Source organism: Coloeus monedula (genome assembly GCF_965178545.1).
Source record: "Coloeus monedula genome assembly, chromosome: 2".
Classification (NCBI taxonomy): domain Eukaryota; kingdom Metazoa; phylum Chordata; class Aves; order Passeriformes; family Corvidae; genus Coloeus; species Coloeus monedula.
In genome coordinates this window covers 11,807,699-11,834,098 of record NC_138782.1, presented here as the reverse complement: position 1 = coordinate 11,834,098, position 26,400 = coordinate 11,807,699, and the positions used below count along the sequence as shown (strand labels likewise).

The 26,400-nt window shown below is 41.4% G+C and overlaps 1 protein-coding gene across 1 annotated transcript in view; it reads left to right on the top strand.

Annotated features, from left to right (window-relative positions):
• Nucleotides 1-499: 499 nt before the first annotated feature.
• MRPS5 (mitochondrial ribosomal protein S5) overlaps nucleotides 500-26,400 on the top strand; it is a 29,680-nt gene continuing 3,779 nt past the window's right edge. Inside the window, exons 1-8 of the mRNA XM_082302853.1 lie at nucleotides 500-583; nucleotides 2,236-2,373; nucleotides 13,795-13,920; nucleotides 14,293-14,526; nucleotides 16,940-16,974; nucleotides 24,485-24,575; nucleotides 25,274-25,320; nucleotides 25,983-26,040. Coding sequence (XP_082158979.1) covers nucleotides 517-583; nucleotides 2,236-2,373; nucleotides 13,795-13,920; nucleotides 14,293-14,526; nucleotides 16,940-16,974; nucleotides 24,485-24,575; nucleotides 25,274-25,320; nucleotides 25,983-26,040 — 796 coding nt within the window. The 5' untranslated portion in view covers nucleotides 500-516. The remainder of the gene's footprint in view (nucleotides 584-2,235; nucleotides 2,374-13,794; nucleotides 13,921-14,292; nucleotides 14,527-16,939; nucleotides 16,975-24,484; nucleotides 24,576-25,273; nucleotides 25,321-25,982; nucleotides 26,041-26,400) is intronic.

The window sequence follows — 26,400 nt, the reverse complement described above, 5'->3', positions numbered from 1 at the left end:
ATGTCTCTCTCGGGTGTGTACTTACTGTCTTGTTCACCTACTTTTGTGGATAAAAGTAGCACTGTAATCAGAGCAAAACCCTAAACACTTCCCTAATGCCAATATTTATTCCAAGCATCGCAAGATGAAGCACTAACAACTTTAATAGTGTAATTCAAACTATGAGACACCAATGGTGCTGGAAAAGAAGTACCTAAAAAGAGTCTCTCCTTGAAGAGAGACTTCAGCGTCCACAGAACACAACCCCAGACCGAGCCCGGCCCTGCAGGGCGCTGGGGACCTGCCAAGGGCTTTCCCCTTGCGGCTGTTCACCTCCTGCCTGCCTGTGGGATTGTTAATGGTGCAGGAAGCAGCCGGGGCAGGGAGTGTCAGCAAAGGCTTCAGCTGTGTGCCAGCCGCAGCTTTTGCCTCTCGGCCTTAGTTTATCCCGTGCCATTCCCTCGCTAACTGCGCTTTGCCATCAGGCAGCGCGCGGGGCACCTCAGTACGGTGGCCGGGAGGGGGCGCGGGCCCGTCATGGCGGCGGCGGTGGTGGCGGCCGGCCGGGCGTGTGCCCGCGGTGCGCTCCGAGCGGCCTGGCGAGGTGATGGGGCAGCGCGGGGGGCCGGCAGCATCCGCGGGAGGCGGGGGGTTTCCCCGCAGGGCGAGGGGAGCGCGCTGTGTGTGCACACCCGGACATCCATCCATGTGCGCATCCCTACATCCATGTGCGCATCCATACGTCCGCGTGTGCGTGCACGGCAGCACGGGCGAGGGGGTTGCAGTGTCTCTGCTGCCTTCCTATGGATCTGAGGTGTGACCTGGTGAGAGCAGCCCCTGGTGCTCCCTTGCTCCGGGGTTTCACCGGAGGGTTGCTGCGGGATCAGGGAAATGAGGAGCATTGCCGTGATCCCCAGGCGGCTGGTCCTTGGCAGAGTGGGGGTCTGTACATCCGTGAATTTGAGTTTTATAAGCCCTTGCAGTGATTTTCCCTCCATTTTGTTAATTCCAGCGTAGGAGAAGTGCTTTGGGGTGTGTTGAGCTCAGCTGCACCTGTGACACTTTGCAGTGGCTGCTGTGGCACAGCATTAAATGGCCAGTGGTGAACTCCAGACCAGCACACAGCCAGGTGGGGGCTGCTTGTGCGTGGATCAGAACATTCCACAGCTGCACACATTCCCGTGGCAGTTCTATCACTCTGGCTCCTATAAGAGCTGCATAACAATTCAGTTTTGTATCTCAGCAATGCCAACGGGACTTTCTAAACAAGTGTCAGGTTTTTTGAAAGCTTGTATTTTGCCAAGTAGTGTCACCCTAGTTGCTCTTGCATGTGTTATTCTTCTCCAGGACAGGAAATGTGATAAATACTGGATAAAATAAACATGTGCTTCAGATCATAAGTGGAGTTTAGGTGTGCAGATCTTACTCATCCTTACAGGGTGCTGGGCAGGGCAGCTGTGCCTTTGGATCAGTCGCCCTTACCCCATCAGAGTAACTTAAGTAACATCTGCCTTGAGATGATGAAGTGACATCGTTACTCAAATTATAGTTTTCTTCCCATTCTTTCTCCTCGTTGTGGACATTTTTAGTCAATAGGAATTTTTTCTGTAATTTTTCTTAAATTAAAAATTTTCTGGTTTTTAATCCTCTTCAGTCACTTTTCAAAACTCAGATGTATTATTTTTTTCCCAGCAGGGGTTAAAGTATACTTATAAGGAAGGGAAAACATTTTTGTCTTCTACAGTCCTCTAAAAGCTTTCTTGCCTTTCTTTCTTAAACAAAATCTAAGTAGTTAATGAATTTTGGGTTTCTTCTCATCCTCAGGGCAATCTATAATGAAGTGATTCCAAACTGTGATTAAAGCCTGAACATTAAGAGGGGCTTGAAAACAGGCCAGTGGAGTTTCCTTAGTGGAGGGAAGCATTTTCACACTCTAGTCACAAATATATCCCTAAAAAACCCCAACCATTTCTTGCAGGTAAACCAGGAAAAATCAAAGGCTGCAACTGCTTCTTAATAATTAATAATTAAAATCACTCTATCAGCAATATGCTTGAAGCCTTCTAGCCTTCTTCTCTTTGTGACATTTTCTGTTGCAATGTTTTCCCTCCCACATTCTGCTTTGCACTTCAAGACAAAAGGTTCTGATTCCCTTTGAAAATCACTGGTTTTTCTCCTGGTGTGTATATTTGCAGGGAATACCATGTTAAGAAGGATTTGTGCAGTTTATAAACACCTGTCTGTCTTTGTTCCCAGGGTTTGCTTCTGTGCCAGTGAAAGGGGGTTGCAGTTCCTACTCTAGCCTGGCATGGGCTTTCCAGACACGGTGCTCCCTCTCTGCCCCCTGGACTGGGACTGTCGAGCAGTGCAGGAAAAGCAGTTTCTTCAATACATGTAAGTCTTGAGTTGGATAAAAATTATTAACTGTAGTAAACAGAAGAGGAAAGGAAAATACTGCTTTGGAGAGATACAGTCTTGAAAATCGGTGTATCCTGACTTTTTTGTATCTCCTGAGATTTCAGTTGCAGCTATAGGTGTTGACAGAAGTGCATGCACATAACCAGTTTATTATCTTGTAATAGCAAGCAAGGGTTTGCTTTTTGTCACAGTGAATCCGTCTAATATATGTCACTGGATGGAAGGGGGAAGCATCTTCCCCCTCTGTTTCCTTTCTCCTTTTTTGAGAGTATAAATTGTGTGTTTCTCATCTGAATTATTTCTGAGCCACAGGCAAGGTGTGCTGTTCAAGCTGTGCTGTCTCAGAAATGAAATTACTGAAATGCAAGAACGTATTACACAGAAGCTGCTGGTGGCATCCTGCAGATTGTCTGGTCGGGTGCAGTGTTTTCCTCCAGTCCTCAAAGGAATTATACCCGTGCTTAACATAACTGAGGAATGATGGCTGTTTAAATGCACACTCAGGACTGTGAGCTGAGGTAACTGAGGGGCTTTTTCACCTGCTTTGTGGTTCCTTATCCTATCCCACAGGGGAAGAGAAGACATGGTAAGGACATAATCTCTAGCAGGGATAACTGCAGCAATGGGAGAGTCAAAGTTTGATTGTTTATAATCCATAGAATTTAAGAGCTCTGCAAAATCAGGTTTTCAGAACTGGTGGTCTGTTCCTATTCTCAACATCTAGGTGACAGAATGTGTTTGTTTTCTCTACATCTGCTGAAGACGGAGTTAAACAGTCAGGCTGGGCTTGCTGCTCATCTTATCCAGTAAATTTTGACCATTGACTGATTCCAAGTAATTGAGGGTAGAGCAGTCTCCAAAGGTTTGGCAAAGGCTGCAGTGTGAACTGCAGGCTCTGCATGGAAAAGGCTTTCTAAGGACGCCACCTGCAGGAAAAACTCATTTAGGGAAGCAAGCAACAGGATCAGAATATGTAAGAAGCCACGCACTGTTGTTATTTTGTTTATCTTAAATTTAACGTGTAGCACCACAAGTGATTGCAATGTGATTGCAATTTGTAGGTTAGATTGTTTCATTAATTAGGTTTGTATTCATATTCTCAAGCTCTAGATGAGCTCTGTTTTACCAGGAACTTTCCCAGATGTCTGATTAAATGACTGAATTAAAAATATTTGCTGGGATGGCATCTGTGTTGTTTAGTAAAATTTTATATATTTAGGCAAACTACATAAAACTATTGGCTTATTTAATAAGATGTAACAACCTGGAAAAAATAAAGTGTACCTCCTTTATGTATTCAGCAGAGACAGTAGCCATGAGATTCAGAAGACTCAGGGTTTTGTATATCAAAGTACAATTATTCTAAGAACAGTTTCTCTTACAGAAATAAAAAGTAAAATCTTCAGAATTCAGATGAAGTGGATACAAACAGTATAAATCACTCAAATCCTTAGCAGCACAGTTGCTTGAGAAGTGGTAACATTTAAAATGCAGATATGACCATTTAATGTGAAACAGTTGTCAAGTGAGATGTCAGCCAAGTGACGGGGTTTGTGACTGAGAAAGGTGACTGGATTTTTCTGGCTCGTTTGTGAATGCTTAATTATCTTCCATCATACCTTGGATAATATTACTATGCCCTTGTTAGTAGGGTCGTCTATACCTTCAATATAACTATTCTTTTTAATCGTTTAACTGGTTTAAATAGAAGGAATTCATTTAAATCAGAGGAATTGCAGTTATCCTAGGCAGTCTCTGATCCTTACCCAGATAGTTGTCTCCTGCAACTCTGACACAAAAGCATACACAGGGATTTATTCTTGTCCTATGACATATTTCAGTGAGTTTTTAATGAAGTAATGTAAAATTATCTTCTCATTCCAGGCTAATTCTTTCCCCTTTCCACCCTCCTGACCATGGGAAGCAGTTCAGGTTTCATTTACTGGTTTGGCTGTCTCCCAGCCTTAGGAGTTGTCTTTGACCCCAAAGGCGTCCAAATCAGCATGGTTTTCTCAACATCTGTTATGTATCCAAGTGCACGTGAGAATGAAGAGTTTTTATTTGATACTGGGACTATATAAAAATTACACTGTCCTACTCACACTATGAATTCCATTAGCTACCCTTGGGAGCCAGTCATGGAATCATGGAATGGCTTGGCTAGGAAGGGACCTTAAAGAGCATCTCATTCCAAAGCCACTTCTGTGGCCAGGGACACCTTCCACTGTTCCTTGAGGCTGCTCTTTAATTACATTTTATATCATGGTTTTGTAGACTTATGTGAGTTTTCTTTGGGTTAAACTGTTCATTTTGACAGCCATGTCTAACTCGATGATCAGAATTAAAAAACACTTGTTTCAATTTACAAAGAATTTTTCTTGAAGTATGAATGCTCCAGATAAATAATCACAGAGTTGTCTCTTGTCATTACCAGTGGTATCACAGGAAGAGTTTTGATGTTTCAGCATTAAGGATGTAAAGAGTCAAAACTGTTCAACTGCTGTTTTAATTTTTTTTTCCTTTTCCAAGAGAGTTGTCTGTGTATTGAAGAATAGTTGGTTAATTGTGTTTAGTCAGGAAAAAGGGGAGTGAATATAAAATGTCATATAGTTAATTGTACTTAGAGGGGCATTCTGTTGGGTTTTGATTTGTTATGATGCAGTATTACTTTTCAAAGGCATTCAGCCCCTGATTTTCATTTTGTTTTGAGGAACTGAACTGAGCCAAAGGTGTTTAGTTTGCAGACCTCACTGGAATTTCTCTTCTCCATATCCATCTGGTGACACTGAGGCATGATAGTTATTAAAAATTAAAGCATTAATAATCAAAACAACCTTCAAAAGATAGTAGCATTTACAACAACATATATTAGCTACATTTAAGGTCCTTGGTTTTTAATAAAACATTATAAAGAAAACAAAATACAGTTTCTCAGATGCTGGGCTTGTAGCTGGATTTATTCAGGGTTTGAATTGGGACTGACAATCAACCTGACAATCCCACGTCCTCAGCTTCTGCTGACACTGTGACAAATTGCCAGTTTTAGAAAATGTGAAATTCTAATCTAAGTGCACTGTGAAAGTGTGCTCAGGGTTTGCAGTTAAGTAGAGTTATTCCCTGTGTGTGTATAGCAGTATGAATGCATCTTTTGGAATATTTTCCAGGTCTGAGGTTTTGTTGTACTATCAAGATGCAACAGATTTGTTTCTGGATTTTGAGGAAAATGCCCAAAACTTCCCCATGCTGCTATCTTGTGGGAAAAAATAATTAGACTATAGATGTCTTTTTCTGCCAACAAATTTGCAGACACACCTAAACAAAATTTTTATGCTATCCACATAATGGGAGCTTTTGCATTTTTTAACAATGTTATTAAATTGCTATGAATAGGTAGTAGCTCCAAGAGCTTCAGACTTGAATTAACATAACCAGAGGGCAGAAAATTTGGCAGTTGATGAGGGTTTTTTCCTGTTTCACTCCTGTGGAAACCCATCTAGCAGCGAGAAGTAGAACTGAGCTTAAATTTTCAGTGGAAACATTTCAGATATGTGCAGTTTTAACTTTCAGTCTGTGAACTTTTACCTAAAACTGTTTTATATCTGTCCTGAGGTACTAATCTTTTAAATGGCCTCATGTTCATTTTTATGGTGTTGCAGTAGTCCTTGTCTTAGTGAGACATTTTCAGGGTCCAGATTCTTGCAGTTCTGCTGCTGGATACCCCAGTTAATGCTGTGTGACTCAGTAGTGGCTGTCTAGACTGAATGCTTCACAGTCTTCAGTACTTCCCAGGTTTCTATAAAGGCCCTGAAGAGCTCACAGATAATAAATACCCTTGGAAGATGGCATCTGAAGAGGGTGAAGGCAGAATTGCAAACAGGAGCATGCATTTTGCTTAAGCAGCCCCTTTTTTTTAAGGCCTCACTGGGGAGGTGGAGGTTTTTGTCTTCTTGTTATCTTTCAGCAGAGCTCAGTATCAGATATGCATCATACACTCCTATTTAAAAAGGCTGAGAGGGCTCTTTTGAGAAAGGGTCTCTTTCTTCAAAGAAAACAATGTTTTCAGTGTGGTGACTTAAGACACTTGAGAATAATCTGGCACTATATGTCATTTCTTATGGATCCTATAGATCCATGCTTTTCTGCTCGTGGACCAGGGTTAGATGGGAAGTCAAGACACTGATGTCACATGGTGGCAGACAGTTGAATTTCAGAGGTGAAGTGGCAAGAGCAGTTCTCATTTGGGATGAACACACTGATTTTGATGAGGCTGCTGTAGAATCTCACGTGTTATAAGTAATCCCTCTGGTATTAGCATGCCATTATTCCATTTTTCTCTCATTAATAAATCTCTTTGTATTATCATCTGCAGAATATTCCCTTTTGAATCGTGGAGGAGAGGATTCAACCTAGAGGAGTTAAACATTTTCCATAAGTAACTTTAAAAAGCCTGAGTAGGTCTTGGAATTAAAGACTTCCACTTTTAAAACTAAGGGAAAAATATATTAGAAACATAACTTGTCAAGGATAACAGATGGTATGAACTGAGTTGACAGTTTTTGAACATTATATGAGTTCAGCTGAAGATGACGAAGGTGTATAAAGTCAAACTCCATCTTTGTTTTGGATGGTTCACTGCTGTTGTTTTGGAAGTAGGTTTTTAATATAATTGTGAGAATGACTCCAGCCACTCAAAAGAACTGAGCTTGAAGTTGAATGTTAATGCATGCAATTGGAAGTGACATCTAAATTATTTGAGTCATGTTCAGCCACTGCAATGAGTTGTGGGTTTTGCTCTTAAGACAGCTGCTCTGTGTGTGGTTTTTCCTAGGACCTTTACCCTAAATGCCTTGTAGTTAAGGATACGGTTATTAGGCACATTTTGTAACATGGTGGAGAGAGAACATAAGACATCATAAGGCCTAGATTTAAAAATACAGCTGAGCACTCCTTTTCCTGACCTAAGCTACTTAAATAGCAGTTCTTTGCCAAATCCTGGTTGGAGTGGTTCATGTAGCCTGTTCTGTGCCAGCCTCTGTCCTAGGAATCTTTGAAGTATGGATGCAAAAGGAGCTAGAAGCAGAATGTTGATTTTTTGGAATGGTTTTTGTGAAAAAACAGAGAGATGTATATTCATGCAGAAAACGGGAGACCAAGGTTGAAATCCTTCAAATCAGGAAGTGTATGGGTCTCCAGTTTCCAGATGAGTGTGTTAAACTTCTGGATTAAGTTATTTAAGTTAAAGACCTGCATCCAAGAAGAAATGTCTCATTGTGGTCATTAAGCAGCTGTGTAGGGTCTGTGTAATTTATCACTAAATTTGTAATAGAATATGTAAGCAGCACATTCTCTGCTCTTTCATATTTCATATGCATGAAGCATTTTTTTCTAAATGCTGTTTTTGTTTGGAGATGGTGGCGAGTCCATTGGTGTCTGGAGAGGGAATGGGGTTGAAATATACCGTGTAAGATTTCATCTCTTAATAAAAGTGTGTATTCCAAGCTGAAACCTAGAAGAGAATGTTAGTGATTGAAAAGACCTTACCTTAAGGTAATACAGCTGCACAAATGTAATGGTATTAGTGGATGACAGAGCACTGAAAGAAGCATGTTTATTATAACAAGTTCTTTAGTATTTTTATTGTGTCAATAGTAATGTCTTTGTATCTCTGCTGCTGTGCTGCCACAGGCTGTTTGTCACCAAAAACCTTAGGAAAAGATTCCTTGTATTTGAAAGAAGTGAGCCTGCTTAGCTGTTTTACAAAATTGATTCTTTCTTCTCCTTTTACTCCCTTCAGTTTTCCAGCTTACTGCTCTTTGTCTTTCTTTGTGTGCTCAGCAAGCTGTGAACTCATCTTGCAGGAGACAGAGAAATCTGATTTTAATCTCAGTTAATGAGTATCTAGGGTACTGTTTTCTGATGGGGGTTACAGGAAGTCTTTTAATACTTGTGGTTTACTGAGGTGTGGCCTAATATTCGTCTTATAAATACCTGTCTCATTTCTGATACTCAGGGATAATATAAAAAGACACAGTCCCAAATCCTTTCCAGAATATTACAAATATCTTGTGTGTAGATTAAGCAAAATGGAGTGATGTCACACAGACGTACCTCTGGTGGTTGTTAGTGATCAGCTTGCATAAAGCATGCTTTCAGCTCAATTCAGTAGTGGATCTTTTCCTAGTCTATAAAATAAAATCTTATAGATGACACTTTCCCCCCCACTCAGTAGCTATGTGCTTTTTGGTAACTTACTAAAAATGTGTAGTGGCTTTATTTTAAGTGGTTCTATTTTAGCTCTTGAGGAATGCATGCAACACCCCATTTTACAAAGGCAAAGTAAAATAAGCCCATAAATCACGAAGAGACTACATATCTGCTGTAGTGCCTTCATTCCAGAATATCTCTACAAGTGTGAAAAGCAGTACAGTGATCCTCCTTTCTGTTTGGAGTTACTTCCTCCAATTCAAGACGTTTCTCCTGCCTGTGTATGTGCTCACTAATCACTTTGGTGCTTTGCTGCCAAGTCAGATTGACCTTTCTTACATGCAGATTTTTATTTTCTCCAGTGGTGTGTTGTCTGTCTGTCATAAGCAATGTCCCCACCACTGTAATCTTCCTGATGACAGCCTATCCCTTTCATATTCCATTCTTGTCACTTCGTCTTAAAATCAGTGTGATACCTCCATCTTATAAAGAACTCAGCTCTGCAGCTTGCAGGCTTCTGATGTGTTTCATTAAATGCAGCTGCTTTCCAAACACATGATGCTATTATTATAGGCTGATTAGATGAACTGCACTTTGGGACCAAATGTGATGTTTTCATCTGGTTCTAATTTTGTCAGAATTTGTGCAGTGCTTGAGGCCAAAGCTTGACTTGGCCTGACTTCTTCTTCATGGATCTGTTGGCATTGAATGGTCTCCTTTGGTGCAAGACAATGTCCTTACTCTGTGACCTTTGCTACTTTCCTCTATTGGAATTAAAGTGATCTGATTGTAGATATATTTGGAGTGCAGCTCAAAGTGCAGGATTTTTTTGGAGTGTATTACAAGCTCCAGATCTGCTCTTAACTGCTTGTTGCTGCCCCTCTACAGCCTCCTTTGTAGCTGTTAGGACCCTTTGTGAGGTCACCCAAACTGCAGATTCGGGGACTGTTACAGCTAAAAAATAGCCTTGCAGACAAAAATGTAAGTACCTTTATTGTAATTCCATGTTTCCAGGCTAGCAGGATTATAATCTGTAAAAAGGAATTGCTAGTTACACAGTGTTTTCTGAATAAACTAAGAAGCTTAACAGGATTGATGATCAGTCTTGCACCTAATGGAGCAGCCACATAGTTCACTTAAGAGCATGAATTTACTGAATCATGCATTACCTACTTACTTTAATTTTTTTTTCCTCTGAAAAAAAATTTGGTAAGGAGGTAATGCATTTTTATGTAAGTTTTTATTGGTTTTGGTGGGGTTTTTTGTTGGTTTTTTCCCTGCCCCCACATTTAGCTCACAGCTACATGCATCAGTGTGTTGTAATCAGCTGGAAGGTATTTTAGTGGCTGACAGTTCAGACACTGGTTTCAAGCCATTTGATACAGCTGCTGTTTGTGGGATTTTTTTTTTTAAACTCCTAAATCTCTGGACATTGGGGTTCACTTTAATGTCTAGAAAAAAGCATGTAATTTCAGACAAAAATTTCGTTTCTACAGGGACTAAAGCCTACTCAGGAGCAACTTCAGTTCTCGCCTCACAGCATCTAAGAGGTGTGATAAACTTTGCTGTTATCCATGGGCATTTCTACTTGTCTATAGTACACAGATTTCCTCTTGTCTGCAAAAGAACCAAAATCCCTGTTACATGTTTTGCTTTGTTGTAGTGTTCATACACCTTGTTTTTTGGGTATGTAGTGACTTTGGAGGCCACTCTGCTCTTGGCTGCTTAAGGTAATACTATTTTGTACTCCCTGGACTTGCAAAGTTGTGTGTCCTTGCTTTCCAGTGTGCTGAGCTTTGATTGCTGGATTCAGGATTCTCAAAAAGGAATCAGTTAAGCTTCCCGCTTTGGGAATGAGATTTGTGTGAATAGGTGTGTGTGTCAAACTCTTGGAAGAACCACCTTGGCACCTTAAACAAAGAATACAAAAATAAACTTGGGCACTAAGTGGTACCTCTGAGCATCCTGGATAGTTTGTCACTCGCTGTGTTGTCAGCATGGCAGAGCTGCCCCAGTTCCAAAGGATTTGCCAGTCTGTGGGGCAGGATCTCTCACGTGCATTAATCTGAAAAGAATGGATTGCTGATGGGAAGTGGTAGTGATTCTATGGTTATTTTAATTCCCTTGGTTAAAAGTGTTTACTGACTTTTTTTGTCTATTTTAAATAAACAAAATTTTCAGTTTCTAGTCAGAGAACACAAGATTTACACTGCCATAGTAACATTGCCCCTGGGTCAAGTACATAATAACATTAATCTGCAAGCAGAACAATGGTGATGCTTCTGTATTCTGGCCAGAGAGATGGGCAGGAAGAACCTCCTGAAGTTCAGCAAGGGCAAATGCAGGGTCCTGCACCTGGGGAGGAACAGCCCCAGGCACCAGCACAGGCTGGGGGTGACCTGCTGGGAAGCAGCTCTGGGAAGGAGGACCTGGGGGTGCTGGTGGACAACAAGCTGTCCATGGGCCAGCAGTGCCCTTGTGGCCCAGTCCCAATGGCATCCTGGGCTGCATTAGTGTCGCGGGTTCGGTTTGAAACCGGGCAGAAACACCAATTTAGTGTAGTGGTTTGGTCCAAAATACTCATTACTGTTTATCTGCTGTGAGATAAGAATTAGGAGAAATGCAAAGCAGGCACCAAACTTGAAAGAATATAAAGTTTATTAACAGACCTAAAAGAGGGAAGAAAAAAAATTATACCACCTTCAGAACTCTCCTCCTCCCCCCACCTTCCTCCCTTCTCCCACTGACAATGTAAAAAGACAACCCTTAAGATGTTCAGTCTGTTTACCACTTCCATAATAACCTTGTTTAGTCCATTTAGAAAGAGAAGTCTCTTCTTGCTCATGCTATGAAAACATTATCACAACGAGACAGCCGCCCACTTCCAAATATTGTTCAGTCCATTTAGGAAGAGGAGTCTCTCTGCCTGCGTGTGAGTCCTTTCCCCCGACTTGCAGCTTTTCCCGCAACTGCTTTCGAGGGTCCACTCTTGAAGTTTCTTGGGGTACAATTTTAAGGTTGAGCCGTTCAGAAACAAAAACAGAGGCCCTTCTCCTTCCCTGGGAGCAAAGGGTCTTCCTCATCTTCATTGTTAAGACTATCTCTGGAAGCATCTCTAGGTACTGAGGTTTTCTCCTTTCCCGTTTGGAGCAAAAGTCCTCATCTGGTTCATCTCTCCCTGTCCAAACTTCTCATGAAATTACAGCTGTGTCAGCATCTGCCTATCTCAGTGCAGGTGCTTTTGCTTACGAGTTGAACACTCCACCCCCCATATCTTCATGAAATTACAACAGGATACTCTGATATATCATAGCTTCACAACAGAATTTCAGCTTTAAGCATCTCCTCTCTCTCTCCCTCAGGTTTTCAGCTCTTCACAGCAGTAAAAGGGTTAATCTCACCTCGGCCTTGCAGCTTTGCAGCTGGAATGTTGAATTTTTCTTATCGCAGTGGAGAGGGGGGAGAGCCGAGCCGCTCCGGCTGCCCACGGCAAGGCAGTAGGGGGGGTTCCACGGCTGGAACAGGTCCATGGCTCCAGGATGGCCGTGGCCCGGCCCGGCCTGGCCCAAGCAGGGCCTGGCCGGGCCCGCTGGCCCCCACACGGGGCCTGCAGCCACCTGTCCCAGCACCGGAAACGAGAGAGAGCTTGGAGGGGGAGTTTGCCCATTCTTAAATGTGGATCACAGAGGTGTTCACAACTTTAAGTGGCTTAGAGAATTGTCCATATTCAAACTGGCCAGCTGATAGGTTCTATCAGTTCCCAGAGGAAACTGTAAGCACCCCTTAGCAAGGACGTCCCTTCCGGGACTATGCTTGCTAACCTATGACAATTAGGAAGGGCATTGCCAGCTGGTCAGGGAGGTGATCCTGCCCCTCTACCCAGCCCTGGTGAGGCACATCTGGAGTGCTGTGTCCAGTTCTGGACTCCTCAGGACAAGAGAGACAAGGAGCTCCTGGAGAGGGTCCAGCAGAGGGTGGCAAATGATGAAGGGACTGGAGCCCCTCCCTTCTGAGGAAAGGCTGAGGGAGCTGGGCCTGTTCAGGCTGGAGAAGAGACACTGAGAGGGAACCTCATCCATGTGTGTCAGTGTCTGCAGGGAGGGCTCAGAGGATGGAGCAGGCTCTGCTCGGCGGTGCCGGGCAATGGGACAAGAGGCAGCGGGCAGGAACTGAGGCACGGGAAGTTCCACCTGACCATGAGGAAGAGGTTCCTCACTGAGCAGTGCCCGAGCACTGGGACAGATTGCCCAGAGAGGCTGCGGAGCCTCCCTCACTGGGGGTATTCAAGAGCCATTTGGACACCATCCTGTGCCATGTGCTCTGCGATGACTCTGCTTGAGCAGGGAGGTTGGACCAGATGACCCACGGTGGTCTCTTCCAACCTGACCCACCCTGGGATTCTGGGAAATATTGTTCTATGGTGTCTTTTCACATAATCACTTTCTTTTTGGTGTAGGTTTTTTTTTGTCTAAGCTGCCGTGGTATCCTCTGTTGCCATCAGTGGTTTGCAGTGAATGGTGGTTTGCAGTTAACTATTGAATAGGTGTTTCCTATGTCTTGCTCTCCTGTGCTGGGTGAAGCACCAAGGCAATGCTTGAAGCACCACAGCCACTGCCTGAGGAGGCCTGACAGAGCCAGAGCTCTGATGATGCTGTTAAAAGTGTTTTGCATTCCTTCCTCCTTACATTCCTTCCCACTTACACAAGCAATAAGGGGGATGTTGTATTTTCAGAACATGAGAACAGCAGCAGGTTTATGTTTTGGTTAACATTCTGTGTTTTGTGGCCTTTTAAAGCAGGCCTTTTTAGGGGTGATTCAAGTTGACTGCCACTGATCAGTGTCCTTGGATAAGTGCTTCAAGGTATTGCTGCTCTGAGTTACGAAATTAATGCCTTACTTGTTAGGAATATTTATCTTTAAATCGATCTTGAAAAACCGTGTTAAAAACAGGCACTTGGCTGTGTGCCTCTCTCAGTGCAGTAATGAGGAGTAGAGGCACATCTTTGCACCAAATACATATGCACAGAGTAGGAAATTACTTTCTTGGCAAGGCAGTAATCCTACAGTTTAAATTCCAGCAAAGCAAAGATCAAGCAAGTTTCAAGTTTGGGGTTATTTTTTGTTCAGCTTCAGTTTCCAGTGTAATCTGTACTTGAACATTACTTATGGGAGTTGGGTTTTTTTTTATTTCAGTGACAGCTGATCAGCTGTGGAAAGGAGCTTTGGCAGAGACTGGCGTGGGAGTAAAGAAAGGAAGAGGAAAGAAAAGGAAGAAAAAGCTAAGGAAGAATCTCAATAGAGGCCAGGAGATTGGTGAAGGTAGATTCACAAATAGAAAGCTGATGGTTTTGTGTATAGTGTTTCTTGATTTCATAAGTGGACAAATTTCTTTTCCTTTCTGTGATGTCAGAACTGCTTGTGATATTTTTGTCTTTAAACAAAAAAATCTTGACATGATTATTTAATGTTGGCTTTGCATTTTTAGATATAAATTCTGCATCATACAATGCATTTGAAATATTTTTGTCTTCAAACAAAAAATCTTAATATGATTATTTAATGTTGGTTTTGCTTTTTCAGATATAAATTCTGCATCATACAGTGCATTTGAAATATAAGAGAATTTTCCATTTTGCTGCATTTTGCATCCTAATTTGGAACAAAGCATAATTTTTCTCTGTTATTTTTAAGGACCTTCTGGTTTCCTCTGGCCTGGTCTTAATGCTCCTGTGTTGCAAACTGGGAAAGTCCAGGAAGTTGCCCAGCGAAAAAAAGAAGAACGAGAGAGAATTCAGTCTGAAATTATTCATCAGAGAGATACATGGGAGAAGAAAAGGAAAATAAAAATTAAGAGGGAGGGAGGATGGAGTGGAAAGTGTTGGGGAGGTATCCTTCTGGATCCTCCTGACCCTGGTCCTAATGGAGGTAAGAAAACCAGTTAACTTCTTCCTCTCCCTTAGCTTTTCTGAGGGGGGGCTTGGAGAAAGCGAAATCCAGACTTTTTCTGTGACTGAAAATTGGTTTTATACTTCTCTGTTCCATGCCCACACACAAGCCAGCTAAATCAAAGAGCAGGTACTGCTAACAACAGTGAAATTTGTTAAAACATTGCTTGATTTCCTGTATTTGTTAGACTGTTCTGTTATAGACTGTATGATTTTATGTGATATTACAGAGTACTGTGTTATGTCACAGACTGTTCCAGGAGTCTTGAAGGATGGAAATGTTTTTCTGTGTCCAGCATCAATTGTCTTGAGTATGAAATGTAGTCATGGCTTTTTTTATAGTTTCTTAAAGGATTCTGTGGGATAAATCAATCTTGTTTTTAATTCTAGTTCAAATAATGAAATAGGGTTAAAGATTATGTAGTTTGAATGTAGATTTTAGAAGCTGCAATAAATAACTATCATAGTAATGATAATAACTATAAAATTACTTATTTATTTCCTAAGTAGTTCAGTATAGTGAAACCAGAGGTCCTATATGTAGAGCAGAGAGGTGACTTCTTTTACAATGCTGTTATTCAGACCACTAGAAATTCTATAGTAGCTTTTATATTTAGAAGCCTAATCTTTTTCAACTAGTTAAACATGAAAAAGACATGTCAACTCCTGTTGGGCTGAGTTTTTATTGTGAAACTCTGCTTATTGACATCTTTCAGTACACTTCTGTAGTAAGAGGGGCTAAGAAAGACAGGTGGTATTTTCTAGCACTGCTTGCATTTCATTTTATTACCTTAAGAGCAAATATTCCATGGAAGGCAGTGATGCGACAGTGGACTTGGCCAGCTATCATTGAATCTGTCAAGGTAAAACCAGGAGATTTGAGAGATTAATTGTTCCAAATTCCCCATAAATCAGTGGTGGAACATGGAGCAAATCAAGAAAATGCCACGGTTCTAGTTCCATGCTGTGGACACAAGACTGTGTTGAGTTTATACCACTAAAAGAAGTGACAGCTGTTGTAAACAATGTTTATGCATTTGTGAACTTTACCTTCTGGTGTTTTCCTTGATTATGCTTTTGGCTGGTACTGTTGATGTAGATTACTTGCATTGAAGTTGGCTGTGTGGAGGCTGTTCTAGTCAGGTCAAGTTCTGCCAAAAAGAAGAAAGGGCACTGCAATCAAAATAGGAAAACGAAGCTGTCAGCTTGTATTATGAATGTGTTTGAGAAAAAGCAGCTTCTGATTAGCATGCACTGATTTCCTTTTAATCTGTTAAAAATGTTGGGGATTTTCAGGCCCCCATAGTTCTTCCAGCATCTTTTTATTCAGAGGATTAATGATTTTGCAGGGGAATGGGGACATTCACTGTATGCAAAGTCAAGGTGATCGGAAGAACCGACCTGAAACTGCCAAACCCAATGAATCCTTTTGGCCTGAGACTGTGGCATGACTGGATTCCCTGGTGTCACTTACTCTGCTAGCTAGGAGTAGAGAAAGAGCAGTATTTTCCACTTACAGAATTCCTTTTCTCCCGAGTTTACAGTGTTTCTTTAGCAACTGAAGAGCTTGAGAGGGAGCAGAGGGTGCCCGTTGGGATTTGTATCCTTACTGTGAGCTAGAAATCTGCTTTGTGTAGACTGACAGATCTCTAAACTGTGCCAAGATGACTGTGTTTATAACCATCTTGGAGGTTGTGTGTAAATGATAAAGCAATGCTTGGTGAAGGACTGAGGCCCCAGTTCTACACCATTCCATGGTTTTAAGCTTTTCTCCAGAATCTCACTGTAACTACACCAAATAATGGTCTTCTGTGTTATACTGAAATGCTTGTGTTCATGGAATAAGTTGGAAAAGCAAGAGTTTGTAAGGGCTAAATGATGCATGGTTATTTGAAGTGGTTGTGTATTGTTTTGTTTCATGCTCCCCCTCCCCTTTCTGGAATTTCACAAAAGTGTGGATCAAGAAGTACTTGCAGTATCATAGAATCAAAGAACAGGTTGAGTCGGAAGAGACTTTTTACAGGTCATCTAGTCCAAACCCCAAATTTCCTGGAATCCCTGTTGGTTGTACAATATTCTGAAGAATATTGGATAATACTTTAGTCATAATGGAAATTGACCCATCTGGTGATTTTAATGATTTACAGCTTTTGCTTTGTATGTATGAAATTTGAGGTTTATTTGCAATTTTAGAGCAGTGTTTAGGGAAGAACACAGTTCACATTGCTGATTCAAATTATTCTTGTCTTACCTTTTCTATGTGTTGCTGAGACTGCTTTATAAATTACAGTTCCATAGAGGTTGTGTCCTTCTTAAGTGGTACCCACTACAGGAGGATGTGCTGGTAAAGAAGTAACACAAGGAAATGTAACATCCTGTTCTTCTCCCAACAGAAACTTACGAAGATTTTGAAGCAAGAGTCATCGAGGTAAGCATTGCAAACCTTCTCAGGGACTTAAAAAAATTATCACTACTTTATATTGGCCTTGCAATTATTTAGCAAGTCTTTACTAAGTCAGTATTACAGCAGCAGGAATGAGTCTGGTTTTCTATTTCAGCTGCATGACTTGTACAAACATAACCTGTGAGAAAGTGAATTACTTTGTCTATTTAATCGAGAGAGGAGGGTTATAAGAAACATTTTTCTTAACAAAATAGCCTGATTCAGAACAGCTCCTTGACTGAAGGTTAAAAGAATAATCAGGCAAGTCAGAGGCTGAGCTACCTGACAGCTCTACTCCAGAAAAGCATCTGAGGCTTCTCTCCTGTCCTGATAAATGTGCAAATGGGTTCCTTTGCCCTTGATTATCTTTCTGCATTTTGCTGAGATGACCATCAGCTGGAATTCTATCCAGTGGCTTGAATGCTTTCTAGGTTAATCCAGATCTTTGCTCATGGCAGTGGGTTTTAGTATCTTCTGAGACATGGAAAATGATGCTGTATTGTAATCTCAGTCTGGGTAATTAAAAGTCATGAGTTGGTTTCTATATTTTTTTTTTAAATCCTGCAGAGTGGAAAGATATAAACTGTTTTAGATGTCTGCTGTAAAAAGGATAAAAAGCAATGGATATAAATAAAAAGCAAGGTAAATTTAGACATAAAAAATGACTTGCAAATGGAAATTTGAATACTGGAATGGATTGGGAGTGTATGGGATGTCTGTCATTGGAGCTTTTTAAAAACAAGTTAGATAATCTGTCAGAAGGGATGGGGAGACAAAATCTGTGACCTGTTAACCCATTTTCTTATCTCAGTGGGTTTTTGGAGTGAACTGGGCCACACTCTGGGCTTTGACTGATACAGCAAAGACCCTTTGGAGCACTTGGCCTTTAGCTGAGTCTGTGTCTGAAGACCATTTGCAACGATTGAATTGCACGGGAACTGCTCCTAAAAGAAGGGATTTTTGTTGCCCAGCCCTGCAGATGGCAGTGCCTTCTGTCACCTGAAGGGGCACATTGCAGAGCAGTGAATGTTGGTCTGCTGCTGTGCCATGTCACAGCTGACTGTCACTTTGGATGCTACAGCAGGGGAGCTTGTCCTTCTGTGCTGGCAGAATTATTTACAAACGGCAAAGTTGAGTTGCTTTGCAGCGGTTCTGTGTGCTGTAGAAATCTGTCTCAATGCTTTACTACATTTGATCAATAAAAAAGCTTTTAGAAGCAGGCTGGGGCCCTGCTGGTATGTGAGATTGCCACACATGTGAACAGAGAAAGTGGACTGCTTTTACAGAAAAATAGCAGCAGCAGCAGCAAAACATTCTATATTCAAAGTCAGCAGTGAGCTCAAGATAATTGAGTCTTAAAATTTTCTGATAACAAGTACGAGTTTTGAAGTAAATAGATCATTTTAGCATTTCTGGCTTAAATAGGTGAGAGACATGCTGCTATTTCTGTGTGTGCTTTCCATTATCTTTAGCTTCACCACAGTACAGGAGATTAAAATAATGTTTGCTGGGAAGTTGTGCTTCACAGCAAGAAACTCCGAGCCCTTTTTAAAGGACTGCCTTATGAACAAAGGTACAATAGGTCCTTTCTGTTGTGATTATGCTACTGAAAAGGCTGCACTCTCTTGCTAAAAAAAAGGCTTATTAAAGTGTTTTCTTATAATGGAAAAACAGAAAAGCTGGAATTTGATTTCTCCTGACTGTAAAATAGAGTGTAGGCAAGCTCAGATTTTCATGTAAACTAGAACTAAAGTTGTCATAGAGAACTTGGGTTACCTGTTTCTTATTTTCCCTGCCAGCCTAAGGCACATTTCCTGTTCTGCTCATATCTTGCACATAAGAACAATCTCTTTAAATAGAGCTGGTGGTAATGCTTAACTGGTGTCTAACATAATATAATCACAGTGGTAATTAACATTTACAGGTGTAGCTGACGTGTGCCATTATTATTTTCACTGGAAGGCTTTCTTTCATGTGTCATCCACCCTGAGATGAATTTTTCTGTCATGTTTCTCCAAAATGAACATGGTAACAGCAAAAAAAAAAGTAGCCTACGTGACATCCTGTGCTGTGATAGTAATTGCCTTGTAGTGCAATTACAATTAGGAAGTGAGACCTAGTGCTCAGTAAGGCCTGAAGGCACAGGACATGAGGTCAGTGGCCCTTTGAGCCTCTCATGTAGGGGAGCTTTCCAAGGGAGAAGATAAAGTTATAAATAATGCCCTTTGCAAAAAACAGATCTCCAAGGGGTTTTGTCCAACACTGAAATTGCCTGCTACCTGCCAGCTGTGAAAACTGGGCTTGGTGATCACTTACTGGTTTGTTCATGCTTTTTTGTTTCCATTGCCTGTTTCTGCTGAAGGCAACTTGAAGAATTTTGTGCGAGCACAGCTCCATTTTAGGAGGGTCAATGCAACCTTTCCAGTGTCAGAATAGCTCTCTTTTTAAGCCAGATAGTGAAAGTATGGTACTATCATTTTTTAAAAAACAAAGAAACAGAAAAACTCAGTGGTTTGTGTCTGAGTGTTAAACTACAGAATGCAAAATAGCACTAGGTGTGTTTCTCTCAGTCCATTTGGATCACTCAGATTTGCAGATCAACATAACCTGTAAATTAAAGTTCATTTTGTGGGCTTGCTAAGCAGGAAAACAAGCACTCAGTCCTTTTATGTACTTTTTTGTACTCAGTCCTTTTGTACTAATCTAGCACAGAAATTCACTAGTTCATCATTTAATTAATGAGGTTTCTAACTCAAAAGTTCTCTAGTTCATAATGTGTAACTCTCACACCTGTGAGGAAAACAGGTGCCAAACCAACAGAGTGTTCATCCTTCCTCCTCTGTCGTGGTGCAGGTGTGGTACTGGGAAACACCTCTGTCATTTATGTCATCCAGCTTGGAAGTGTGGTCTGTGCCACTGCCACGAGTTAGGAGACTCTGAAGAACTGCCAGAAACACAATATAAAAGGATGGTGGCTGCAGGGGACAGAAAGCTCTGGATGGCAGTGGCTGCATAATGGCTTTTATTCCTTCCTGGACATCTTGTTTGCCTTGTTGCTCTCACTTTGACATGAGGGAGCTGCTCCCAGCCTCTTCTTCTTGGCTCATCTTGGTAGACTTGCTGCTTGTGACAAAAAGAATATTCTTTAATGCACAGCCTAAACCCTTCGTTTCTTTTTATAAGTCCTTGGAAATTGTTTCCTAGCTATTGTTTCTGCAAAGGGTGCAATAAAAAAGGCTTCTGAAAAAGAAATGCTGCATGAAATGACAGTGTCTGAGATTCATCGTTCGACAGCCTTGACTGAAAAATTATGTGGTATAAAGGATACTCTCTGAGTAACAATTTACTTCTAATGAGATGTTGCCTCAAAAGTACTTTAAGGGTATTTGTAGGCTCTAGATTTTGCTTTTAGAACTACAGGGAAGTTTTCTGTTCCCTGGATGATACTGACGGTGTCTTTAGACTGACAGTGAAAATTTTGGATGGTTTTTAAGATGGCACCTGAAGTCACCTCTCAAAGGAAAAAATGAGAGGTCAGAGCTGTGCACTGTTTCTGATACTCTTGGAGTTCTCAAAGATTTTGGCCTGCCCTAAAAGTAGAGTATAGGAATGCTACCTTCAACTGGTTCCATTTAATGAATAGTTAATGATTTTTATCTCTTACCTGTCAGCCTGTACGGAAGAAATAACTGGCATTTGGAACACCCAGAAGCTTTTAAGTGATTTTTAATTGGGCATAATTACCCATCATCCTTTGAAAAGGAAACAAAGCCATTTCAGATACAGAGTGACTTTGAGATACACTATTGGGGGGTCAATCCAAAGGATCTGTACTCAGGTGGGAGCTGTAGTATGAGAGAGGAGAGAGAGGAACAGGGCGTGGTTATTAGTGCTGCTTGTGTTCATGTGAGCGCTGTTCATTTCTGTTTGTGTGGACTTGCAGGGCTCAGTGTGGGATTGCATTCCCATCCTTCTGTAAGGGTACATGGATGGGGAGAGCATCTCCTCCTTTGAGGGTGCAAGGTTAAGGATCATTTCAGTGTAAACGTTGCAGCTGGGAGATGTTCTGCAGTTGTGGTACAAATCTGCTCTGCCCTCGGTGCACAGAAGGCTGACAGGGACATGATGTAGCTAACACGGGCTTGGGTTTTGTTTACAAGTTTATTACTCAGTTCTTCCAGGTAACTGGATTCCCAAACCTTTTAGCTGTGCCCCTGAGCCTCTCTAGACTCACTTGCATGGAAGTGATTTTCTTCCAGCACTGCACCCTGCTCTCATTTTATCTTGTTTCCTCTTGTACCTTGGAAAAGTACTGGGACCAGAGGTCCTTACAGCATGAGGGGATCAGCCTGTGCAGACACTCTTCTCTGCATAACAGCAGCAAAAGAGTAACAGTGTCAAGAGTGTGGCCTAGAGGTGGCAGGTTCCCAGAAATCATGACTAGAATAAGATTTCTAGAAAGGAGGGATTTCCAAGAGCAATCCAGTTGGCCAGTCATTCATTCTGCTTTTACAAAAACAAAACCTCCAAGGAAGTGTTGGATTTTGACCCTTTTTCTAACCAAGTGACTTACTTCCACATGGTCATTTCTCCTCTTAAGAAATGTTTGAGGTGGTTTCATTTTGGTTTTGAGGTGCTCAGAACTCTTCCCTCAGTTCTAGAAAGCAAGCTGAGTTTGCAGTATCACCACTGGACGATGGAAGCAAGGAGATGGTTAATTTGAGGTACATTGTGATTTAGGTTGAGCATGTGTTGCATCTGCCTTCAAAATTTAAAAATTGGCTTTCAATCTAACTTGAGTGGCAATCTGATACCTAGGGGTAGTTGTGTCTTGGTTTCAGTCACTTTTCAGAGACTGGGCTGTCTTAAGAATGGCACATTGTTCATTTTGTGTTAGTTAATTCCAGTGCAGTTGGATGATGGATTTGAGCATCCTGCTCTGTTTCCCAGGGTGGGAGGGAAGCATTGCTGAGCACACTCCAGAAGAGTACTGCTTCCTTGGATCTAAGGAGTCATGGGGCTGTGTTATGGAGGATCTAAGGATGGTGTTCTGCAGCTGTGACTGCCTGGGTACATTAACAAGCTTGAAAGGCCCTCACAGCATTTCGGGAGATGCAATAGCCTTGACTGTGATGGGGGCTGAACACATTTTCCTACAGAGCTGCTCAAAAAAGAGCCAACCAGTGCAGTTTGAGGAAGGCTTCTGGAGAAGCTCCTTGCATGTGTCCTTATTGCCACATTCTGGAAAGGGAGAGGAATAATCCACGAGGAGGTTTCTACAAACATCACATCCTTTATTTTTGACGTGCTGACTCTATTTTCGTACAGGTACCTGCTGAGATTGGCAACAGAAGATAAAAGTATGTGCAAAGCAAAAATAGTATTCTCTTGATGCTCCTGGAGAGATGACTCTGCTTCACTCTCTTTTCTTCCATTATCATTTTGCATTTTCTGTAAATAGCCCGTTTCCACAGGCACTTTCATCTTATGGGCCGTGGCTTTTTCGCTTGTTCTTGTAAGCAATGAGTTTGGAAAGAAAAATAACTTGGAATAAGCAATTGGCAAGGCTGATATTTCTTCAAAGTGCTCTCTAGAATGTGTGTGCACCTTGAATTAAACAGCATCTTTGTTTTAATGAAAGCAAGGTGAAATTTTTCAAACCCTAACCATAATCTGTACCTAGTGAAGGCACTGGAATTTGGGGAGGGGGTGTTGGGTTTGGGGGCTGTATTTTTTTTGTTGGTTTTTTGGATTTCTTATGGTGAATTTTAGTAAGAATGTTTAAACCATGACCAAGTATTTTCTAATAATCTACTTTCAGATGCATAACGCTACAGCCAGAGTAGCTTACTGAAGAATTACATGTAGGGAAAAGGACTTTTATATATGCTATATATTATCTTTTTATACTTAATATATATTTCATTTTATACTTAATATATATTTCATGCAGCATATAAACTATATGTATGTGTTTAAATAACATATAGCTTAATATATAAACATAGACAAGGGAACTAGAGCAGATGGATCTCAGATTGTTGTCCCAAAATCAGGTTCTCTCACTCAGTGTGCAAGAAGCCAATCCACACAGAGTCGGGCTATTTGATTTATTTATAGTTCTGCCCCAAAAGGGGTGCTGTGGGTAAAGCTAGCATACTGAAAGCCAAAAATACAAGCATATTTATAGTTTGATTATTTGCAGTTCTGCATAATGAATCTACATCACTGCTTGGCTGAGCTGCTCCTTGCTTAGCTGTCTCTCACCTGGATTTAAGGGTACAGCACATTCTAAATTCATGTTCAGTGTTAGGGGTTTCCATTCAGAGTCAGGTAGCCTCAGCTTCAGGGGTGTGGTTTTCACATCAAAATGAGCCAAGGTCACCAAAGGACACAATCTGAGGTATTTCTAAAGCCCAGCAGTCCGAAGCTGGTTTGGGCTGACATGTAACCAGTCTCTTCCCTTTATCTCATCATTTTAGTGACTTTTTACCACATTCTGCATTCTTCAGGTCAAGTTATTCTCCCTTTTCCCAGAACATGCTCTCCCTCCCACCTGTACACCTGTCTCTTGTCCACATCAGGATATATTAGACCATGTACGGTGGGGACTGTAGAGCAGTGACTTGCTTATAGAATCATGGAATCATACATAATATTATTATTATATTATAATATCATAATATTCTGAGCTGGAAAGGGCCCACGAGGATCATCAAGTCCAATGCCTGGCCGTGCACAGGACACCCCAAGGGTCACACCATGTGCCTGAGAGCGTTGTCCAAAGGCTTCCTGAACTCTCTCAGGCTTGGTGCTGTGACCACTGCCCTGGGGAGCCTGTTCAGTGCCCAGCCACCCTCTGGGTGAAAAACTTTTTCCTGATATCCAACCTCAACCTCCCCTGATTCAGCTTCAGGCCATTTCCTTCTTCTTCCCCTCTCTTAAATGAGATCCTCTTTTCAGCAGCTGTCATCCCTGTAACAAGACTGCCTTCTGCAGTGTGCAAGTAAGATTTCAATCCTAAATTTTAATTCATGTAAAGCAACAACAGACCTTGAGCAATTCCTGGGAGTGATACTAAAATATGTTAAAATATGAGGAGGGCACTTCAATATTAGTATCACCTTCCAGTTTTTTCCCCATGCTTTTTCATCATGCTTGAAATCACACACAGAGCTGGCAGCATATCTGTTGTGCAGCTGAACACAGCAGAGGGGTTACTTCCATGGAAGTGCACTGAGGTAACTTTTTCTCTGAGTGGGGATTTTTAACAACTTTTATGTATTTAATGCCTTGATGCCAGTGTCCCACTGCAGATGATACCCATTGACAAAGACAGTACAGATATTTTAAGTGTATACTACAGACCTCTAATACCTTTTTTGGCAAATTTGACTGTCTTATAAAAAAAAAGAAAAAGGAAAAAAAACTAACAAAGCCCAAAACGTTTGGACTGTGCAATAACAAGAAGCTTTGTGTTGTTTTTTTCCTTCAGGTGAGAAATGTGTTTTGTATGAAGGCAAAGGAAGGCAGAAAAAAATCAATACGTGCCTTAGTGGTTGTTGGAAATGGTAAAGGGGCTGCAGGTATGTGCATTTATTGCATGTGCAAGGTAACATCTGATTGATGATGGGATATTTTGTGGGAGCTTGAATAAGACAGCTGCATTCATGGTCAACCAGAGTTTTGCAGAACTTGGCTTATGTGAAAGATTCAAGGCCTTGTGTGTTCCTCCAGCTGAATTTTGCTTGCACTTTGGTGTGGAGGAGAATTTGTACAGAGAGGAAGGTGTGGTTCTCTTGCAGAAAGATGTGTTACTCTGAAAAAAACCTCTTCCTACCTCTTCTTTGGAAAGTTTCTTCATGAAACATGTTCTCACTGTAATCCATATGTCCTAAATGATTGACCTGAAGTTGTCCCAGGCTTTTTTTCTTCATTTCCTTCTTTATTTTTAAACAGAGTGGACTATTTTTTTTGTCTGAAGCAGTCACCACTATTCACCTGTTTGAAACAAAGTTTGGTCAAACACACAAAAACAACTTAAGCCTTTTTTTTTCCTTTGACAACAAGCAGTTGGCATCCAGATGTTGGCTGTACATAACTCCTGAACTGTTTGTCTCTGTGATTTTTGCTGAACCACTTTCTGGGTGTGATCTGTGCAGTGGAGTGGAGATTTAAATGCTAAACATGGCTGTGAATTTCTCTGGTTTTTTCCCCTTTTCTTTCTGAAGATCATCTGCATTATCTGTTTCTCAGCAATAAAATGCCTCTCTTTGTCTTGCAGGTTTTGCAGTAGGGAAGGCAGGTGACAGGATGAATGCTTTAAGGAAAGTACGTGCACTGAATATTTTTTGCTTGATGACAATGACAATTCGTACCTACACTTACGGGGTTTTTTCTGATAATCAGTGTAATTTGTAGTCCTTGCAAAGAAGTGAGCCCATGTGTTTGCTTTGTCTGTCTTGATACAGATAATCATAGAACTATTTAGGTTAGAAAAGCCCTTTGGGATGGTCCAGCCCAGCTGGTGATCCAACACTGCCAAGCACCAGCAGCCCGTGTCCCTCAGTGCCCTGCCTGCACATCTTTCAGACACCTCCAGCCATGGTGACTGAGCCACTTCACTGGCACCTGTTCCAGTGCTTGATAACCCTTTCAGGGGAGAAATTTTTCCCATCTAAACCTCCACTGGCATGGTTTGAGGCAATTTCCTCTCATCCTACCACTTGATATTTGGGAAAAGAGACCAACCCCCACCTCACTAAAATCTCCTTTCAGGTGTCCATAGGGAGCAGTAAAGTAAAGCTCTCCCCTGAGCTTCCTCTTCTCCAGACTAAACATTTTCATTTCCATGGAGTTCAGATGTGACAAATCTGTTTTCCTGAGTTGTTTTTTCTTTCTTTTTTTATATCTAATTAACTGAATAATGATCAATTGCAGATGCTTAGCAGAAAAATTCAAGGAGAAAAATGTTCTCTGCTCTTATTCCCTAGGCAAAGAATAAAGCAATAAGCTCCTTACACTTTATAGAGATGTATCAGAACCACACAAGTAAGTATTTTTCTTTCAGTGGAAGCACTGAATATATCAGCAAGAACTGGTTGCAAGTACTTGCAAAGCATAAAAAAAGTTTAATAAAATTTGTCTGATCTGATGCGTTGTATTACAATTCTGGCCAACCTGGTCTAGTTGAAGGTGTCCCTGCTCATTTTGGAGGGGTTGGACCAGCTGGCCTTAAAAAGGTCCCTTCCAACCCAAACAATTCCATGGTTCTGTGCTTAAAATTTGGATACTTCATAGTATTTCAGGCTCTTAATAGCAAGATGAGGTCTTTCCTGGCACAGTTTGAGTTAAGGGAGTCAAATACTGTCAGGGCAGTTTTCTTTACAGTGAACTCCTGTGTTTTTCCCC